At 35.3% G+C, this 22322-nt stretch overlaps 1 protein-coding gene across 1 annotated transcript in view; it reads left to right on the forward strand.

Moving 5' to 3' along the window:
- The window catches only part of xmas (RRM_XMAS2 and SAC3_GANP domain-containing protein xmas), a 523534-nt gene that overhangs the window by 214507 nt on the left and 286705 nt on the right, over positions 1 to 22322 (forward strand). Inside the window, exon 12 of the mRNA XM_090401436.1 lies at positions 22017 to 22137. Coding sequence (XP_090257562.1) covers positions 22017 to 22137 — 121 coding nt within the window. The remainder of the gene's footprint in view (positions 1 to 22016; positions 22138 to 22322) is intronic.

The following is a 22322-nucleotide window of genomic DNA, read 5'->3' on the forward strand; positions in this document are numbered from 1 at the left end:
GAGATTCAGTGGCAAGCCTTGAAGAAAATGCTGGTTGATTCAGCCCTGCAAGGATAGAAAAATCAGAACTCCATGGTGGACACAGGAAGTTAAAGAGGAAGTGAAGGAAAAGAAGAAAGCATATCACATGTTCCTGGCAAATAAGTCAGCTTGTGCCCTTGCCAATACAGAGACAAATGTAAGAAAGCTAAACACTGTGTAAAACTAGCTAAACAAAGGTCGTGGGAGGAATTTGGCAAGAATATAGAAAATAAATATCAATAAGGTGGTAAGATATTCTGGAGGTTGTTGAACAAGCTTAGAAATGGAGGAAAGAGTGCTGTAAAAGGAGTTAGAGATGATAAAGGTGACATGAAAACGGGAGAAAAAGATATCCTTGAAGTATGGAGTAATTACTTTGAAAAATTGCTAAATGAAACAAGCAGTGATAGCACAGTGCTAAAAAAACACTCAACAGGCATACAGTCAGGAATACATATCCATACTTGAAGTAGAAAAGCCATCAAAGGCTTGAAATGTGGAAAGGCAGCAGGAGTAGATGATATTTGACCAGAAATGCTGAAGTATGGTGGTATAAAAGTGTTACAGTGGCTGCACTGCATAGCTCAAAAGGCCTGGACAGAGGGACGAATTCCTGATGATTGGAGTAGAACTCTCATAGTACCCATATATAAAAAGGGAAATAAAACTGAATGTGAGAATTACAGAGGTATTTCCCTACTGAGTGTTTCTGGCAAGATTTATGCAAGTATACCTGAGAAACGGTTGAGAAGAATTGTGGAAGAAAAGCTTGGTGAAGAACAAGCTGGATTCAGGCCAAATAGAGGCTGTCAGGATCAGATCTTCACTTTACGACAAATAGTTGAGAAAGCATGGGAATATAACAAAGATCTATATTTAAGTGTTGTCGATCTGGAAAAGGCATATGACACGGTGCCAAGAGAGAAGCTATTCAATACACGACAGTTATATGGTGTCAATGGGATATTATCTCAAGCAATACTTAGTCTTTATTTGAGTTGTAAGTCAGCAATTAGAATTGAAGGAAGTACAGGAAGATGGGTTAATGTTAAATATGGTGTGAGAGAAGGATGTACATTATCCCCTCTGTTATTCATTATCTATATGGATCACATTATGAAGGAAAGTGGTATTAAATATGATATCAAAATTGGAGATGTTAATGTCGGCTCTTTGCTTTATGCGGACAATGTTATACTTCTAAATAAATCCGCTACAAGTCTGCAAGATTCCCTGACTAAATTGAATAACTGTTGTAATAGATATGGTATGAAGGTTAGCAATAAAAAGACAAAGACAATGAGAATCGTTGAAAATGTCAACTGCATTGTGAACGGAGAACCTGTGGAACAAGTAAAACATTTCAGCTACTTAGGCACTATTTTTAGTGAAGATGGTAAATTAAATATGGAAATAGACAACAGAATCAACAAAGCTGGTATGGTAGGAAGTCAACTGAATAAATTCATATGGAATAAGAGAGAAATTAGTCGGAATACTAAATTAGCTGTATACCAGACAATGTTCAAATCAGTTTTAACTTATGGATCTGAAAGCTGGGTCAGAAGTAAAACACTTGACCAAAGACTAGAGATTGCAGATATGAGAGTCCTGAGAAAGATTAGAGGTGTAAACAGATGGCATCAATGGTAATATCATATTAAAAATGAGGATATTAGGAAAGAACTTGACTTTGTCAGCATCCAGGAATGTGTTAGCAGAGCTAATCTCAGATGGTATGTCACTTAAACAGAATGGGCGAGAAAAGATTAGCAAAACAAGTGTTCACTGCCAGGTTGGCAGGAAAACGACCCAGAGGAAGACCAGGATATAGCTGTATTGATACTGTACCAAGTGCCTTAGACGATAGAAATATAAGATGTGATAATGTTTTAGTCTTGACAAGTAACAGACTGATTTTTAGGAAAATTGTAGATAGGAAATTAGTAATGATGTAAATTTTTCATGTAATACTATCATATCCTGTACACCCCTTGAGGGTACATGGCAGGAATATGATGATGATGATGGTAATGTGATTGTGCTTTTGAAAACTTCTTTATTAAATGGAACTGTCAGAGGCATGTCTAAATTTTTGTTAATCATGTTCAGTTCATTGAGACCCATTGAGAGATAGAGTATGCCTAAGTTCTTCATTCCTTTTTTCTAATGGGAGATGTTGCAAGCTCTGTCCCTTAACATTTTTGCATGCATTAAATTAAAGATACCAAAAAATTATATACTTGGCTTAATCTTTTATCTAAGTGTAAGCAAAGAAGTTTGCACCTATTTTCAGGGCTGGGGCAACTCGTATATAGAAGCTTATGACTTCATATCACTTGCTTTAGTATCTCATAATGAAAAGTACATATCCTTTCAGGTATGTATAATGCTATGCTTTATGGGAAGGGTCACTACCCAGACCGATTTCGACCTTTATTGAGTTCTCATCAGTGGGAACCAGACCCAGAGTTGATACCAATGTAGAAGTAATGCAGAAGTTATATTTTCATATATGAGTTGCCAAAAGGTGTCACACCTTATTATTAGAATACTCTGGATTAGAGATAGTTGTTGAAAGTTTTTTTTTTTTACATGCCTATCTTTTGTAATGGATGGTGGTGTGGTGAAGCAACATGTAAGAATCTTCCAGTTGTAGTTCTCTCTCTATACTGAAAAGATCAACCTTTTTAATTCCTCAGATACCATACTTGAGAAGAACGTCAAGAAATGCTAATTTTCTATGATCCTCCCATTCTCGAATGAATTTATGTTTTGAATGCAAGCCATTCAGATAATCTTTAAATTGCTCTAATTCTTCTGTTGTTCCTGACCAAATGATGAAAACATCATTAGTGGAAAAACCATGTTTTTGATATTTTTCACTAGGGTTCTTTCCAATGATTTCCATGAAGAGATTTTCTAGGACTGGTGATGACAGGGTGAACCCGTTACAGTTGTTCTGTCTGTTTGTTCCAAAATTTTATCCTGAAATGTAAAGAACATGGTTTCCATGCAATGTCTAAATAGCCTAATGTGTCTTTCTTATTTTTTATCCAATTTTTGTACTCTGATGATGTAAGTTCAGTGACTTATGAAACTTATTGGGTTGTATTATTTAGTTTAATAAAATCTGCTTCATGTTAAGAAATATGTGGTCTCCATACCAGAAGTTAAATGGCCATTTGCCAAACCATAGAAATATTAGACGTCAAACATAAGTTTTGTTTTTATTCACAGGGGGGGATCAGATTTTTATTAACTGCATCTACTGTTTCAAAGGTCTGGAATGAAAACAACCCCTGTAATAGTGAAAAGCATCCCCTTCCCCATAGACACCGATGCAAACAAAAAGAAGTTTTTATTGGGTCACTAAATATATATATATATATATACTTATATACACAGACGGCGTGCTTAAGGGTCAAAGCTGTATAACTGAGAGGAGACCTTCGCATAGCCTTTAAAGGAATGTGGAGAACTGAACAGGGCTTTCTGACCTAATGTCCAGTCCTCACCTTCTCATGGTGCACTCTGTTAGGTATCTACCTGGATACTGAACGAATGAGGATGGGCTGGCAATTTGGAATTTAGTCAACCAAATTGTATTCTTATTGGCTTAAACCAAAATGTAAAATGATGGTACAACATGACAAAATTTCATGCCGGCTGGGGCTTCGCCCTGTTAATCAAGGCCCCCGTTGTTTTTGCCAGGGAACCAGGGCAAACAGCCAAAAGTAAGCTACTGGAACAAATCTTAAAACACTACCAAATCAACATCACCACAGTTCAAGATCGGTACTATCAACATAAGAAACCTAAATGGCAAAGAAATGGAGCTAACTGAGGAATTAGATAAGTACCAGATCGACATAATACATGTGACTGAAACAAAAAGACAAAAACTGTTGAGATCTTTCTGAGCAATAAATACAAAATGTTATATCCAGGCAATGACAATCAAGGAAAAGAAGGAGTAGCCATAGTATTCAATACTTAATATGAGGCTAATCTTCTTGAATGGCAGGCAGTTTCAAGTAGAGTGATGTGGACAAATATCAGAATGGGGAACTAGACAGTGAGACTTATTTGTCCCTATGGTCCCACAAAAGGTTCTACTAAGGTAGAAGTGGAGGAATTTTTTATGGCTTTAGAGAAAGCAACTGACACAATGAAAACAGAAAAGTTGGTCCTTGTTAGGGATCTAAATAGCAGAGTAGGAAATGATTGTCAGACACAAAAATATTTTGGAAAAATTTGGAGAAAAGAGCAAGGCTAATAATAATGGCAAATACCTGTTGGATTTCTACTCAGGACATGGACTGGTTATTACTAGCACAATGTTCCTACATAAAAATGTTCAAAAATTCACATGGAGAGAAGAAGCAAAGAATAAGAAAAGTCTCATTGACTCTGTTATTGTTGATAGTGATGTTTTCTCCCTAATGCAGGACACTAGAGTGTACAGAGGATTTGAAATTGGAAGTGATCACTATTTAGTCTTTAGCAGGATAAAATTGAATTTCATATTGAAAAGAAGAACATATAAGAAAGTTTTAAAGCGAATAAAAGTTGAGCAGCTCTCAGATATGAACTGAGACTAAAATAAACAAACATTATTCAAGAAAAAATGAAAGAGTTTGAGAACAGGAACCAAACCTTGGAAATTCACTGGCAAGCCCTAAAGAACACACTGATTGATTCAGCCAGAAAGGCATATGGTGAAGTTGTCTGCAAGGATAGAAAAATCAGAACTCCATGGTGAACACAGGAAGTTAAAGAGGAAGTGAAGGAAAATAAGAAAGCATATCAAAAGTTCCTGGCAAGTAAGTCAGCTTTTGCTGTCATCAGAGAATACAGAGGCAAATGTAAGAAAGCTAAACACTGTGTAAAACTAGCTAAACAAAAGTCATAGGGAGACTTTGGTAAAAACAAAACATAGAAAATAAATATCAAGAAGGTGACAAGATATTCTGGAGGTTGTTGAAGAAATGAAAGTAAGAGTTCTGTAAAAGGAATTAGAGATGATAAAGTGCATATGAAAACTGGAGAAAAAGATATCCTTGAAGTATGGAGTAATTACTTTGAAAAATTGCTAAATGAAACTAGCAGTGATGACAGCACAGTGATAACTAACACTGACCAGGCATGCAATCAGGAATATATATCCATACTTGAAGTAGAAAAAGCAATCAAAAGTCTGAAATGTGGAAAGGCAGCAGGAGTAGATGATATTCGATCAGAAATGCTCAAGTATGGAGGTATATAAGTCTTACAGTGGCTGCACTGCATAGTTCAGAGGGTCTGGACAGAGGGACTAATTGCAGATGATTGGAGTAGAGCTCTCATAGTACTGATATATAAAAAGTTTAATAACACTGAATGTGAGAATTGCAGAGGTATTTCTCTACTGAGTATTCCTGGTAAAACTTATGCAAGTATACTTAAGAAATGGTCGAGAAGGATTATGGAAGAAAAGCTTGGTGAAGAACAAGCTGGATTCAAGCCAACTGTCAGGATCAGATTTTCACTTTACGACAAATAGTTGAGCAATCATGGGAATATAACAAAGATCTGTGTTTGAGTTTTGTAGATCTGGAAAAGGCATATGACAAGGTGCCAAGAGAGAAGCTATTCAATACACTGCGGTTATATGGTATCAATGGGGCATTATATGAAACAATACTTGGTCTTTATTTGAATTGTAAGTCAGCAGTTAGAATTGAAGTACAGGACGATGGTTTAATGTTAAATCTGGTGTCAGACAAGGATGTACATCACCCCCCTCTGTTATTTGTTATTTATATGGATCCCATTATGAAGGAAAGTGGTATTAAACCTGATATCAAAATTGGAGATGTTAATGTTAGCCCTTTGCTTTATGCAGATGATATTATACTTCTAAATAAATCTGTTATAAGTCTGCACGATTCCCTGACTAAATTGAATAACTGTTGTAACAGATATGGTATGAAGGTTAGCAGTAACAAGACAAAGACATTGAAAATATCAACTGATTGTGAATGAAGAACCTATAGAACAAGTAAAATATTTCAGCTACTTAGGCACGATTTTTAGTGAAGATGGTAAATTAAATATGGAAATGGGCAACATAATCAGCAAAGCTGGTATGGTAGGTAGTCACTTGAATAAATTTATATGATATAAGAGAGAAATTAGTCAAAACACTAAATTAGCTATGTATACAACACAGTGTTATAGCCAATTTTAACTTATGGATCTGAGAGATGGGTTAGAAATAAAACACTTGATGAAAGACTAGAGACCGCAGATATGAAAGTCCTGAGAAAGATTAAGGGCATGAATAGATGGCATCAATGGCAATATCATATTAAAGACAAGGATATTAGGAAAGAACTTGACATTGTTATCATTCAGGAATGTGATAGCTGAGCTAATCTCAGGTGGTATGGTCACTTAAACAGAATGGGAGAGGAAAGATTAGAAAAACAAGTGTTTTTTGACAGGTTTGCAGGATGAAGACCCAGAGGAAGGCCAAGATATAGGTGGATTGTTACATTAAAAAGTGCCTTAGAAGATAGAAATATCATCATCATCATCAGATTCCTGCCATGTACCCTCAAGGGGTGTACAGGATATGACAGTACTACATGAAAAAATTACATCATTACTAACTTCCTATCTACAATTTTCCTCCAAATCAGTCTGTTACTTGTCAAGATTCCAACATTATCAGATCTTATATTTCTATTGTCTAAGGCACTTTGTACCGTATCAATCCACCTATATCTTGGTCTTCCTCTGGGTCGTTTTCCTGCCAACCTGGCAGAGAACACTTGTTTTGCTAATCTTTCCTCTCCCATTCTATTTAAGTGACCATACCATCTGAGATTAGCTCTGCTAACGCATTCCTGGATGCTGACAATGTCAAGTTCTTTCCTAATATCCTCATTTTTAATATGATATTGCCATTGATGCCATCTGTTCACGCCTCTAATCTTTCTTAGGACTCTCATATCTGCGGTCTCTAGTCTTTGGTCAAGTGTTTTACTTCTGACCCAGCTCTCAGATCCATAAGTTAAAATTGGTTTGAACACAGTCTTGTATACAGCTAATTTAGTGTTCCGACTAATTTCTTTCTTATTCCATATGAATTTATTCAATTGACTTCCCACGATACCAGCTTTGCTGATTCTGTTGTCTATTTCTATATTTAGTTTACCATCTTCAGTAAAAATTGTGCCTAAGTAGCTGAAATGTTTTACTTGTTCCACAGGTTCTCCATTCACAACACAGTTGACATTTTCAATGATTCTGCCTATTTTCATTGTCTTTGTCTTTTTATTGCTAACCTTCATACCATATCTATTACAACAGCTATTCAATTTAGTCAGAGAATCTTGCAGACTTGTAGCTGATTTATTTAGAAGTATAAGATCATCCGCATAAAGCAAAGAGCTGACATTAACATCTCCAATTTTGATATCAGGTTTAATACCACATTCCTTCATAATGTGATCCATATAGATAATGAATAACAGAGGGGATAATGTACATCCTTGTCTCACACCAGATTTAACATTAAACCATCTTCCTGTACTTCCTTCAATTCTAACTGCTGACTCACAACTCAAATAAAGACTAAGTATTGCTTGATATAATGCCCCATTGACACCATATAACTGCAGCGTATTGAATAGCTTCTCTCTTGGCACCTTGTCATATGCCTTTTCCAAATCGACAAAACTTAAATACAGATCTTTGTTGTATTCCCATGCTTTCTCGACTATTTCTCATAAAGTGAAGATCTGATCCTGACAGATTCTATTTGGCCTGAATCCAGCTTGTTCTTCACCAAGCTTTTCTTCCACAATTCTTCTCAACCATTTCTCAAGTATACTTGCATAGATCTTGCCAGGAACACTCAGTAGGGAAATACCTCTGTAATTCTCACATTCAGTTTTATTTCCCTTTTTATATATGGGTACTATGAGAGCTCTACTCCAATCATCGGGAATTAGTCCCTCTGTCCAGGCTTTCTGAACTATGCAGTGCAGCCACTGTAAGACTCTTATACCACCATACTTCAGCATTTCTGGTCGAATATCATCTACTCCTGCTGCCTTTCCACATTTCAAGCCTTTGATGGCTTTTTCTACTTCAAGTATGGATATGTATTCCTGACTGCATGCCTGTTCAGTGTTTTTTATCACTGTGCTGTCATCACCGCTTGTTTCATTTAGCAGTTTTTCAAAGTTATTACTCCATACTTCAAGGATATCTTTTTCTCCTGTTTTCATTTCACCTTTATCATCTCTAATTCCTTTTACAACACTCTTTCCTCCATTCCTAAGCTTCTTCAACAACCTCCAGAATATTTTGCCACCTTCTTGATATTTATTTTCTATATTCTTGCCAAAGTCCTCCCATGACTTTTGTTTAGCTAGATTTACACACTGTTTAGCTTTCTTACATTTGTCTCTGTATTCTGTAAGAGTAAAAGCTGACTTATTTGCCAGGAACTTTTGATATGCTTTCTTCTTTTCCTTTACTGCCTCTTTAACTTCCTGTGTCCACCAGGGAGTTCTGATTTTTTTATCTTTGCACACAACCTCACCACATGCCTCTCTGGCAGAATCAATCAATGTTTCCTTCAGAGTTTGCCACTGAATCTCCAAGGTTTGATTCCTGTTCTCAAACTCTTTCATTTTCTTTTCAATAATATTTCTGTATTTTAGTCTACAGTTTACATCTGAGAGCTGCTCAACTTTTATTCGCTTTAAAACTTTCTTACATGTTATTCTTTTCAATATGAAATTCAATTTTATCCTGCTCAAGACTAAATAGTGATCACTTCCAATTTCAAATCCTCTGTACACTCTGGTGTCCTGCACCAGGGAGAAAACATCACTATCAACAATAACATAGTCAATGAGACTTTTCTTATTCCTAGCCTCTTCTCTCCATGTGAATTTGTGCACATTTTTATGTTGGAACATGGTGTTAGTAATAACCAGTCCATGTCCTGAGCAGAAATCCAACAGATATTTGCCATTATTATTAGCTTTGCTCTTTTCTCCAAATTTTCCCAAAATATTTTTGTATGTCTCACAATCATTTCCTACTCTACTATTTAGATCCCCAACAAGGACCAACTTTTCCTTTTTCATTGTGTCAGTTGCTTTTTCTAAAGCCTCAAAAAATTCCTCCACTTCTACCTTAGTAGAACCTTCTGTGGGACCATAGGCACAAATAAGTCTCATTGTCCAGTTCCCCATTCTCATATTTGCCCACATTACTCTACTTGAGACTGACTGCCATTCAAGAAGATTAGCCTCGTATTTTGTGTTGAATACTATGGCTACTCCTTCTTTTCCTTGATTGTTATTGCCTGAATATAACATTTTGTATTTATTGCTCAGAAAGATCTCACCAGTTTTGGTCTTTTTTGTTTCAGTCACCCCTATTATGTCGATCTGGTACTTATCTATTTCCTCAGCTAGCTCCATTTCTTTGCCATTCAGACTTCTTACGTTGATAGTACCGATCTTTAACTCTGGTGATGTTGAGTTGGGGTTTGTTTTCAGATTTGTTCCAGTAGCTGACTTTTCGCTGTTCGCCCTGGTTCCCTGGCGAAAACAACGGGGGCCTTGTTTAACCGGGCGACGCCCCAGCCGGCATGAAATTTTGTCATGTTGTACCATCATTTTTTTATTTTGGTTTAACCAATAAGAATACAATTTGGTCGGCTAAATCCCAAATTGCCAGCCCATCCTCGTTCGTTCAGTATCAAAGTAGATACCCAACAGGGTGCACCACGAGAAGGTGAGGATTGGACATTAGGTCAGAAGCCCTGGTCGGTTCTCCGCATTCCTTTAAAGGCTATGTGGAGGTCTCCTCTCAGTTATACAGCTTTGACCCTTAAGCACCCCAGATAGAAATATAAGATCTGATAATGTGGAAATCTTGACAGGTAACAGATTGATTTGGAGGAAAATTGTAGATAGGAAGTTAGTAATGATGAAGTTTCTCATGTAGTACTATCATATCCTGTACCCCCCTCCCTTGAGGATACATGGCAGGAATTTGGTGATGATGATGATGATATACACAAACAATTAAAGACTGTGTACTGTATTTAGCAACAATTAGAGACAACTGTGAAAATGACCCTGTATGATGAAAAATACCTTTATTTCCACCGACACTATGTAGCATAGGTACAAACAAAGCAAGCAGATGCTAAATGCAGTATCTAACTACATGTAATCTCCTAAGAACTTGTTTCAAATTTTCAGTTATAGAAAATGTGTGGTCATGATCAGTTGTCTATAACATAGTCATTGGATGCAAAAACTAACTGATTTATGTAATGCACATTTTCAAAAGCATTATATATATGTTTATAATCAGATAGAGTTACATATCATATTTTCTATATCATTACAACATTTCACAGACAATTTTGAAGTGCGTTTAACTTTGCAAATAAAATTCAACCGAAAAAATCCACACCAAAGAATTGGTTGTTTGAATAGGTAAGTGTTCTGAAAATTTTGGTAATTTGTGAAGTGCAAGAAAACAAGAACAGGTATAGTTTACTGTCATTTCTAAAACTGAATTGCATTTGTTATTAGAAAGTTAGTAATATATGGAAGGAAGAGAGTTGTCACACCACCCAGCAATCATCCCCCCCCCTCCCAACAATAGGGATTATAAAAACCATATATAAAAGGACAAAATTAATCAGTTCAGATAACTGTGCCCTCTAACTACTGAACTTAACCATATTCTTAACACCTTCGTAGCCAATGACTACAATCCCCGAAAAAATAAAAAAAGTATTAAAACCAATTAACTACAACCCCCCCCCCCCCTCCATAACAGAGATTACTCTAAATCTATGACCATTCTTTATATCTGGGATACTTCTGAAAAGCTAACAAAAATTCTAAAAAAAAAAATATGACCTGACAACTTGTTACAAACCATATAAAAAATTGGCATCTCTTATCCACGCCACTTCCCCTAGACCAATGTTTCCCAACGTGGGGCAATTAGAAAATGATGTTGCATTCATCACCTTATCACCGATATACTAAAAAACTCACCATTGTCAGTGATAAATTGTTGATGTTGCAAACCTGACTTTCCGAGAAAAAAAGCTGACATCACTAGTACAGCAGTCAACATAAATACAGTATCAAGAAGAATTCAAGAAAAACAAAATGATGAGTCTATTAGAACTTTATTCAACATAAAAGGAACAATGGCATTGCTTTCTAACGAGACAGAAACGAAATACCGAAATTCAACTAGTTTTGGGGAAAAAAAAAAAATGCTGTTGCCCTTCCCGTTGTCATATTTAGTTGAATGTGGCTTTAGTGCTATAAATGATGACTTCTGTTGAAAAAAAGAAATCATCTGGATATCACAAACCATGGGGATTTGAAATTGAAAATGACTAAATTAGTACCTCAAAAAAAACTCTTTGCAGCAGACATAAAGCTGAAGGATCGTATTAACTTGAATTTTATTTTCCTGAGTTCAGTTCGATTTATGTTTTATAATATACAAAATGTAATATAAAATTTATATTCATTGATGAAAGTCAAATTAAAAACAGTTTTACCTATGTTCCTTTTTTATTTAAAGTACATATTTATATATATTATACTTTTTCAGAACTTGGCTGACTATTATGCTGGAGGGGGGGGAAGCATAAAAATCTTTGAGGCGCTGAGGTGGGGGGGGGCATGATCCAAAACACGTTGGGAAACACTGCCCTAGACTTACCTGGAGTATACCAAGTCCCTTGTAGTCTCAAACTGTCCTACTATGGCCAAACAGGCAGGACAGCTAATATCAGGATATCTGAACATAAGGACTATATCTGGTTCCACCAATACAGCCACTCAGGACTTGCTGACCATGCTTTAGACACCCACCACAAAATACGCTGGAAGAAAGCCACTTTACTGCACCACAGCAAGTATAAAGATGAGAGATTATTCCTGGAATCAGCCTCAGCAAAAACTCCCCAAACCTCAACAAATTTGAATGCATGAGACTGCTCCCAATATGAGAAGGTTGCATTCTAAGAACAGCAGTCCAACAGTCAAGATAATCCCACTAGGGGTCGTCTTTAGGGCTCTAGGACCAACTTCAGTTGTTTTCTTCAGCAATATTGGTTTTGTGTTAATGCCTGCATGCACATATCATTATTTTATATTCCCTGAAGACGGTAATGTAACATTACCGAAATATGAGAAGTATTGATTAAAGTTTTTAATTAATATTCTAGTATATGTTGTCTTTCCCTAAAATCTGGCAGTTATGTATTACCAATGTATAAGTTTATCTACAAGAATAAGAAAACTAGAGAGAATACTTACACACTAACAACATAAGACAGACCATATGGCTGTACTTTACATAAAAGACTTTGGATTAAAACAGATTTTGTTTTTTTAGATCAGTCATTTATTTCAAAACTAATATCCAACTAGTTTCACTTACATTAATAAAACTGGTAGTTTTGTCATGGTTTTAAATAAAGCATAAAAATATATCAAAACAGATAACAACAAAGTTATTAACATGCTGAAAATCTTTACAAAAAAAAAGACAAATTGATTCATCCTAAAGCACAAATGTAAAATTGCATGCCGTGCTTTAGCACTGCCATCCTGCAAAGACTGGAGGTGATTTTTTTTTTTTGTAATATTTTATCTTATTTTGCCAAAATCATATAATTTTGATTGATTGTTGGCAGAATTAAAATCCAAGATGTTGAAGTATTTGATGGGAGATTTCCAGGTGTCATTTAATATAAGACGCTGATTTGTGTTCAAAGATATGTGAATAGATAACTGTAATGGATTCTGGAAAGTCTGTAATGAAAGTTTTCTTCCTCATATGGCATAGTAGAAATATGCTAGTTTACTGATTATTAGTGGATACGGTTTGGTTGGACAGACCTGATCTTTCTTTTCTTTTATGTTTAATATCTCCCATATATTCTTCCTTTCTCACTTTAAATCTATGACTTGTTTGCTCAATGTAAGCCAGACCACGTGTGGTGTTTCTATATAAACAGAATGCTTAGGAAACCTGAGTGAGCTGCGAACTGTTCATATAGGCTTGTAAGTCACTGGTGTTATAATCTTTGAAAAGATAAGCAATCCTAATGGATAAATGCTAATGAATGGAATGGTGATTGAATGTCTATGTTGGACATGCTGATTATGAAGAGAGGAATGATTTGAAAATAAGATTTTTTCGACTGTTTTTTTGGAATAACTATTGCTGCCTATCTTATAGAAGGATGGTGAAGAGACGAAGCATGAAGATAATGTCCTGCGCAAATAGGCTGACAATACGTTTATAGAGCTACAACATTGTCAGGTTTCTTTTTGATGAAAACATCTAAGAAAGGATGTCTATCATTCTCTTCTTGTTCTAATGTAAAATTAACCGTAGGTTTAAAAGAGTAAGAAAATGAAGAAATAGTCATAGACTTAGGGGGCCATCCAATTAGTAAACATGTCATCAACATATCTCCACCAAACAGATGATTTCAAAGTGATTTTATCTAGGAATTCTTTTTCAAAATTCTCCATATAGAGATCAACTGATGGAAGAGAAAGAGAAAGTGAGGAAGATAAGCAAAACACCTGGATAAGAAGCCAGACTCATATCACTGATATCATTCTTCACCATAAGCGACTAAAATGGAAATGGGCCGGACATCTATCCAGAAGAGAAGATTAGCGATGGACCACCATACTAACGAACTGGATTCCAAAAGAAGGGAAACAAGGCCGAGAACATCCTAAAAGAAGGTGGAGTGATGAATTGTCAAATTTTGTGGTGGAAAATTGGTCAGCCATTGCCAAGAACAGAGAAAGGTGGAAAGAACTGGAGGAGGCCTTCGTCCAGCAGTGGACAGAAAATGGCTGAAAAGAAGAACACTATGCTCAAACATAAAGATATGTTCAAATTTACATGGAAAGAAGAAAAAGAAATAAAAGTCCCACTGACTATATTATTGTTAATAGCAATATCTTCACACTTGCCTTGAACAAGCACATGGGATTTGAAATAGGATGTGATCACCATTTAGTTTTTAGCAGGATAAAAATGAGTATTGTATTGTATTGAAAAATATATAAGAAATTCTAAAAATAATCTGAACTATAGACTCACATATGCTCATTATTGGAGGAAAAATGAGAATTAAAACAACAATCAGACCCTGCAGACTCAGCAGAAGACTGGAGAAAACACATGGTAAAGTTGTCAGAAACGATAGAAAAAATCAGAACTTCAGTGTGGAATAAGGAAGTCAAACAGGCAGTCATGGCAAAGAAAAAAAGCATATTGAAGCATGCCATTGATTATCTGACCTCTCTCTGATTGGACACCATTATGTACTCTGTGATGTCTGTCTCCTCCCCATTTACTGATATACACCATGGAATCAAAGACTCATCTAAGAGGTCCCTTTGTCATACACACAGCCCAATCATACCTTACCATAAACACTTTCAAATTTTCTGCAGACACCACACTCTCATGCAAAAGTATTCCAATCATTCACAGCTCTCCATGCAAAAAACCTGCTTCTCACTCCCTTGCTCACACCCTCCTCATACAGCTTCCAGGGATGACCTTTTGTTCTTCCCCGATCTCTCACCATGTTATGAAAAACCTCTTCAGTGTTAATCCTGTAGCAACTCCTTACCAACTTGTACGTCTCTGATATTACTCTTATCCACTAGACTGTAAATTGTTTCTTTTTTTTTTTTTTGCTTCATTAGCTAACTGCAGCTACCATTTTGCTATCCTTACCAACTGAATCACCCTCCTTGCCTGTTCTTTGTAATCCTCGTGGAATTCATCTCCATAATGCCTTTTTCCTCTGTATTACATGTTTAATCTCTTCATTCATCCATTTCACAACTACCTTATTTAACTTTCTAACCCTTGGAATACATTTAGACATTGCTTCTACCAGATAGCGCTTGAATATCACCCAAGCATCATTGATTTCCTTTCCACACAACTAATCATTCTGTGCTATACATGCATGCTGTCTCCTGAGATTTTGATAATCATTAGCCTTGTAGCTCCTCATATACCCTTTCCTCACAGAAGTCCTCAAACTGCTGGCAACCACCCAGTAATTACTTCATGGTCACTCTCACCAACTGGAGGGTGATTTGACACCTCATTTATAATTGCATCCTCTGATGAGATGATCAAATCCAAGACTCTAATTCTCGTATACCCTCTGTTACATATTGCCTGTAGTAGTTGTCCTCAGAAACTTGAGAAACTCATTTTCTTTATTTGCGGTTGCTATCTCATCATCTCAGTCTATATTGCCATAATTAAAATCACCCATAATGATCACCATTTTCTTATTTACTTGGCTAATTTGGTTATATATTTCATGGTCACTATCATCCACATTACCAGGTCTATAGCAACATCCAACTAAGTGTTTCATTCTATTCACCCTCTATCTCACAACATACTGCTTCAAAACACTGCCACTATTTCTCTCTTGAATTTCTGCCTTGTATGGACATAACTCTTTTTTTATCATCAATAGATTCCACCTCCCTTCTTACTCTTCTTTCTGTTTTCATGAAATATATTATGCCCTTCCATCTTTATTCTTTTCAGGATGTCATCCTCATCCAACCATGTCTCACTTATTCCAACAATTTTTGGGTGAACGAACTCAGTCAATGAAACCATTTCATTTGCCTTGTTTCTTATACTTCTAGCATTCATATACAAACATAGCAGCTCATTCCTGTATCTATAACAAGTTTCAGTGGTACCATTCATTAGATGTGACTTCTGCATACTTTCCTTGAGCCATTTCTTTTCTCCTTCTTCAAATCCAACCATTTTCCCAAGATCCCAGGTCATCCACTTTTTGTGATGTTTTAAGGATACTTGTGACATAAAGACTGAATAATATATGCACGTAAACACAAGAAAGATATTTAATTAACCGAATATTTTGGTCTGCAAATAGCAGACCATCTTCAGTGGCACTATAAGAACAGTTTAAAAAAACAAAAATACAAGGTGGAATACTAACAATAGATCATTTAAAAACAGAACAAGCCACATGATGTTATATCACTAAGTATTAAAGGGAATATTTTTAAGCAGAGACATGATTGAAATAAAGATATTAATTAATAATATTAAATAAAATAAAATTAATATGAATTAATGAGTTATCTTGAATAGACTTTCCCAGATTTTTGATATAGATATACAGTCATTCCGATTCAGGTTAGGACGATGGAGTAAGGCCTCTATGCTTTCTTTGGATAAATGTTCAAATTTATAACGGGATCTATGTAAGAGGCGAATTTTTGACCAAAGGATGTTGTGGTTAGTTTCAATTCCGTGCTGAGCCAATCTTGATTTTTCAGGTTTGTTGTGATGAATGGAGGATTGATGTTCTTGGATTCTTTTTTCAAGAGAACGTCCAGTTTGTCCAAAATAGGAGAGATCACAGTTGTAGGGAATTTGATATACTCCAAGAAGAGATATAGTTGAGTGTTTGTCTTTAGGAGAAGGAAAATGGGAAGATAATTTGTTAATAGGTGAATACGTAGCTGTTAACTCATATTTCTTCAGAATTCTTGTGATAGGTTCTGAAATCCCGGAGATATAAGGAATTGGAACTCAACGTGTTGAATCTTCGTTGTTTTGTGGTGAATTATAAGAATCGAGAAGATGTTGACTACGCTTTTTGGAAAAGCCATTGAGTTTCATGTGTTGTTGGATAGTAGAAAGTTCTTTTTGTAGAAAATTAGAAGTAGAACAATTAGTTTCAGCTCTTCTGATTAGACATTTTATGATTCCGGTTTTTTGACTAGGATGATGGGCTGATTCTTTAAGAATATAACGACCTGTGAATGTTGGTTTCCTGTAAACTGTAGTTGTAAGAATATTTGAAGGTGACAGGATGAGGAGAATGTCTAAAAAAGATAACTGGGTTGTTTTCTTCCATTTCCATAGTAAACTTTATACGATGATGTAAGGAATTGATACTGTTTAAAAAAGAAGATAAGGAATCTTTGTTGTGCGGCCATACAGTAAAGATGTCATCTATATATCTTACCCAAAAGGATGGTTGAGGGAAAATAGATGAGAAGAGGACTTTTTCTAGATGTTCTAAATAAAAGTTGGCTAAAGCAAGAGAGAGAGAGGACTTCCCATGCCATTCCTTCTACTTGGCTGTAAAATTTGTTTTGACATAAGAAATATCCAGAGTGTATTACGAAATCGAATAGTTTTATAATGTCTTCTGGAAAGATGTCAGCAAGTAATTTTAAAGTCTCCTTGAGAGGTACATTTGTATATAAAGATTCTATATCAAAGCTCACCGTGAGATCTGTAGGTTGCAAAGATTACAAGCAAAGATCAATTTTTTTTAAAAATGCCGCGACAACAAGATTATTCCCAATTTTGTTAAGATTAAAGAAACTATAAAATCTCTCGGAGCTCATAATATTTACCAGAACACCAGTTTATCGTTAATCCATAACCAACTTAAAGCTGCTAAACATGACCTTGCTATTCACAGTCTTCATATTTCTGATCTTCGCACCTATATTTCTACAAACTTGGATCCACATTTTCACACATAGTTCTAAATGTGGCTAAACGTTCTACTCAATGAACATATAACAAACTAAGTCAACATCTAAACCGAAAATATGAAGCTCTTTCGTCTAAACAATTCAAGCCCTTCAAAACTCCAGGTAATTGGATTGTCAATATATCCAGATGTCCTCTAACTGATAGCGAAACCCTCATCTTGTCAAAAGGGCATGATTTTTCTATTGTTCCTAATAAGATTACATATCTAGATTTCCTAGTTAATATTGAACGGAATCTCAGTCATTTAACTAGTGATAAAGCTAATGCTCTTCGTCTAGAAGTCGCTTCTTCTCTACTTAAGGCCAAACTTCCTCCTTCCAACATATCTCTTTCTGAAATGAAATCTTTACAATCCTTGAGAAAAAACAATCACCTCATTATCACCAAAGGGAAAAGCAACAGTAGTTGTGGACTCAGCAAATTACAGAAGAAAACTTTCTCTTTTATTTCGAGATCGCTCCACATATCAAGAACTTGATTATAATCCAACCAACAGACAACTAAAGAAATTAAATTCTCTCTTAGATGAAGTCATCAGTTTAGAAAGAGACACAATTGAAAGACTTAAAACTCATTTTGCAAGACCTCCTAGATTTTATGGTCTTCCTAAAATACATAAGATCGACTTTCCTCTTTGTCCAATTGTATTGATTCTCCTACTTACCGTATAGCCAAATATCTAACTAAATTATTGAAATCTCACATAAGCAACTCTAGTTCCTTTCTAAAAAACTCCTCAGATTTCTTAGAAAAATTAAAAAATGTCTCTTGCAACCTACAGATCTCATGGTTGCAAGACTTTGAGCTTTGATATAGAATCTTTATATACAAATGTACCTCTCAAGGAGACTTTAAAATTACTTGCTGACATCTTTCCAGAAGACATTATAAAACTATTTGATTTTAGTATAATACATTCTAGATATTTCTTATATCAAAACAAATTTTACAGCCAAGTAGAAGGAATGGCATGGGAAGTCCTCTCTCTCCTGCTTTAGCCAACTTTTATTTAGAACATCTAGAAAAAGTCCTCTTTTCATCTATTTTCTCTTAACCATCCTTTTGGGTAAGATATACAGATGACATCGTTACTGTATGGCCGCACAACAAAGATTCCTTACCTTCTTTTTTAAACAGTATCAATTCCTTACAACATCATATAAAGTTTACTATGGAAATGGAAGAAAACAACCAGTTATCTTTTTTAGACATTCTCCTCATCCAGTCACTTTCAAATACTCTTACAACTACAGTTTACAGGAAACCAACGTTCACAGGTCATTATATTCTTAAAGAATCAGCCCATCATCCTTGTCAAAAAACAGAAATCATAAAATGTCTATTCAGAAGAGCCAAACTAATTGTTCTACTTCTAATTTTCTACAGAAAGAACTTTCTACTATCCAACAACACATGAAAATCAATGGCTTTTCCAAAAAGAGTAGTCAACATCTTCTCGATTCTTATAATCCACCACAAAACAACGAAGATTCAATACGTTGAGTTCCAATTCCTTATATCTCCGGGATTTCAGAACCTATCGCAAGAATTCTGAAGAAATATGAGTTAACAGCTACGTATTCACCTATTAACAAATTATCTTCCCATTTTCCTTCTTCTAAAGACAAATGCTCAAATATATCTCTTCCTGGAGTTTATCAAATTCCCTGCAACTATGATCTCTCCTATTTTGGACAAACTGGACGTTCTCTTGAAAAACGAATCCAAGAACATCAATCCTCCATTCATCACAGCAAACCTGAAAAATCTGGATTGGCTCAGCATGGGATTGAAACTAACCACAACATCCTTTGGTCAAAAACTCGCCTCTTACATAGATCCCGTTATAAATTTGAACATTTATCCAAAGAAAGAGTAGAGGCCTTACTCCATCGTCCTAACCTGAATCGGAATGACTGTATATCTATATCAAAAATCTGGGAAAGTCTAATCAGGATAACTCATTAATTCATATTAATTTTATGTTATTTAATATTATTAATTAATATCTTTATTTCAATCATGTCTCTGCTTAAAAATATTCCCTTTAATACTTAGTGATATAACATCATGTGGCTTGTTCTATTTTTAAATGATCTATTGTTAGTATTCCACCTTTTATTTTATTTTTTTTTTTAAACTGTTCTTGTAGTGCCATTGAAGATGGTCTGCTATTTGCAGACTGAAATATTTGGTTAATTAAATATCTTTCTTGTGTTTACGTGCATATATTATTCAATCCACTTTTTGTGTATACATGCATTGACATTCTCTTAGTGCATCAGCCTTTCTCATGCTGTGTTCCCCTGTCCACTCTGAGGCTTCCTATTTCCCTGTTTGTCTTGCACATTTGTTCTCATTCTCTACACTCATGCTACCCATTTCATTCATAAGCAGCACTTCAGTTTTTCCTTCTTTACTTTTCTTCTCTTTCACATTGCTTCTTACTTGATCAGATTCATTCTCTGCACTCATTACTCTCCCTTCCAGCTGCAGCAGTTTCTTCAAATAACTCACACCAAAGCCATTCAAATGCAGTCCATCACTCTTACTCAGTTCAATTCATCCTCCAAACTAATTCCTCAACACACAAACTACCTTTCCTATTATGCTATTATCTTTTATCCTTCTGAACAACCTCCTGATATTCAATCTTGCATTTTCTTTGTTCCCTGTTCCCAGTTAAGTCATTTGTCCCTATTACCACTACCAACTCTTGCTTGCTTACTCTTCATATCCAACACCTCTCACTCTATTCATATTACCTCCAGGAAAATAAAGCTTGTGCATCATCTTATTTACCACATCTCTAATAATCAAATCCTCATACAATGTCACTTATGGGTCTTTTGTTACCTCTTTCATACCAAAATCATTTGTTTTCATCTTCACTCTTCTATACATATCTACAATTCTCTTCATTTCACTGTGCATCCTTCTCATCTCTTGTGTCATCTTTGCCAACTCAGCTTTCAAATATTCCATGATTTTTTCATTATCATTCACTCTCTCTCTCTCTCTCTCTATTTTATTGCCAGTCACACATACTTGTTTGCCATCAGTGCTACTTGCTACCTTACCATTAATTGCACTCTGCCATTCATATCGCTTTCATCATTCTTACTGCCATCAATTATTTTGTATAGTAGATCACTTGTTTGCTTTTTCAAAACTTTTTCACTACTATTTCATGCTCTTTTACAGTGTCCCTCTTTGCTTTCAGATGAGCACTCACCCTTCTCGTGGCATTCTCGCTACTATCACCTTCAGTTACTGATACATTATTGCCCATCAAGTCTGCATTTGGATCACACTTCACACACCCTCCTATCCACCTTAAATATTCATAATTTATCATCATAATCTAACAAATACATATACTGTCCAACCATACATGCGAGAACCCTGGCTGACACCATACCAAGAAGAATCAATTCACGTTGAAGGGAAGAAAGGAATAAGGTAATGTACAAATTTGTCAGCAACAACAAAATCATGTGCTTTATGCATAAAATTTTCCAACTGTTAAATAAGCCAAATAGTTACCACTTCATAAAAGAAAAGCTAATTTTCTGATGTGTAATAATAAACACTCTTCTCACGAAATGCATTGATTGCCCTATTATTGAAATGGGTTTGCCTTCTTCTGTCATGCGCAGAAGTGTTGAGGGGTCTCAAATCTGTGGTCAGATTTGAGACCTCACATTTCATGAAAACAACTAAAATCAAAATTAAACTCTTGTGAAGACAAAGCCACCACCATCCTTCCTTCATTGGGTATACTCCACTATAAGTTTAACAATTTAACTCTTACACATAAACATACGCTTATTTACAATTAATTAGTCAAAAAATTTATGTACTGGGAGCCTTCTTTACACTAAAATAGAATGGATGAGGAATGGTTAGCAAAACAGGTGTTTGATGCTAAGATGGCATGAAAGAGACCCAGAGGAAGACTAAGGTCTGGGTGGATTGATTTAGTTTCAGAAGTACCTTAGAAGCATGAAATGTTAGCTATGACAATATTGGAGTGCTGACAAGTAATAATAGACTGACTTGGAGGAAGATTATTGATATGAGATTAATAATAATGTAAACTTAATCATGTAATCTGTCATAGTAACCTAAACATACCTTGTGGGGATACATATCAGGAAATTGATGGTGGTGATGATGATGAGAGCATCTATAGAATTTACTTTTTTGTTTGTTCCCTTCATTAATTAGAATTTTTATTTTACAAAATTTGAAAGTTTATAGTGAAATAACATATCTTTTAATGATATTATTTATTATAAAATCTATTTTAGGTACTAAATGGTGGGCCACTACCTCCTAACCCCTTAGCCACATACCAGCCTCACGATAGCTTTGATTCTTCTGGACTTCTCAGAAAAGAAGCATATGATGCTTCTGATCAAGCGCAGAAAGGTGATTATTTTAATGACATATGGAATATAAATACTGAAAATTCTAATAGTTAAAATTTGCATTATGCAAGTTAGCTAGTGTAGAAATGCAGATTTTTTTAATTAAAATCGAATGATTAATTTCTTTTTTGGAGAAATATCTCTAAAAATTGATCTAAGTTATCTATGAAAAAATAAAAATGTTCT

The sequence above is a fragment of the Typopeltis vanoorti genome, chromosome 12, assembly GCF_054136105.1.
Source record: "Typopeltis vanoorti isolate ZY-2024b chromosome 12, IOZ_Tvanoo_1.0, whole genome shotgun sequence".
NCBI lineage: Eukaryota > Metazoa > Arthropoda > Arachnida > Uropygi > Thelyphonidae > Typopeltis > Typopeltis vanoorti.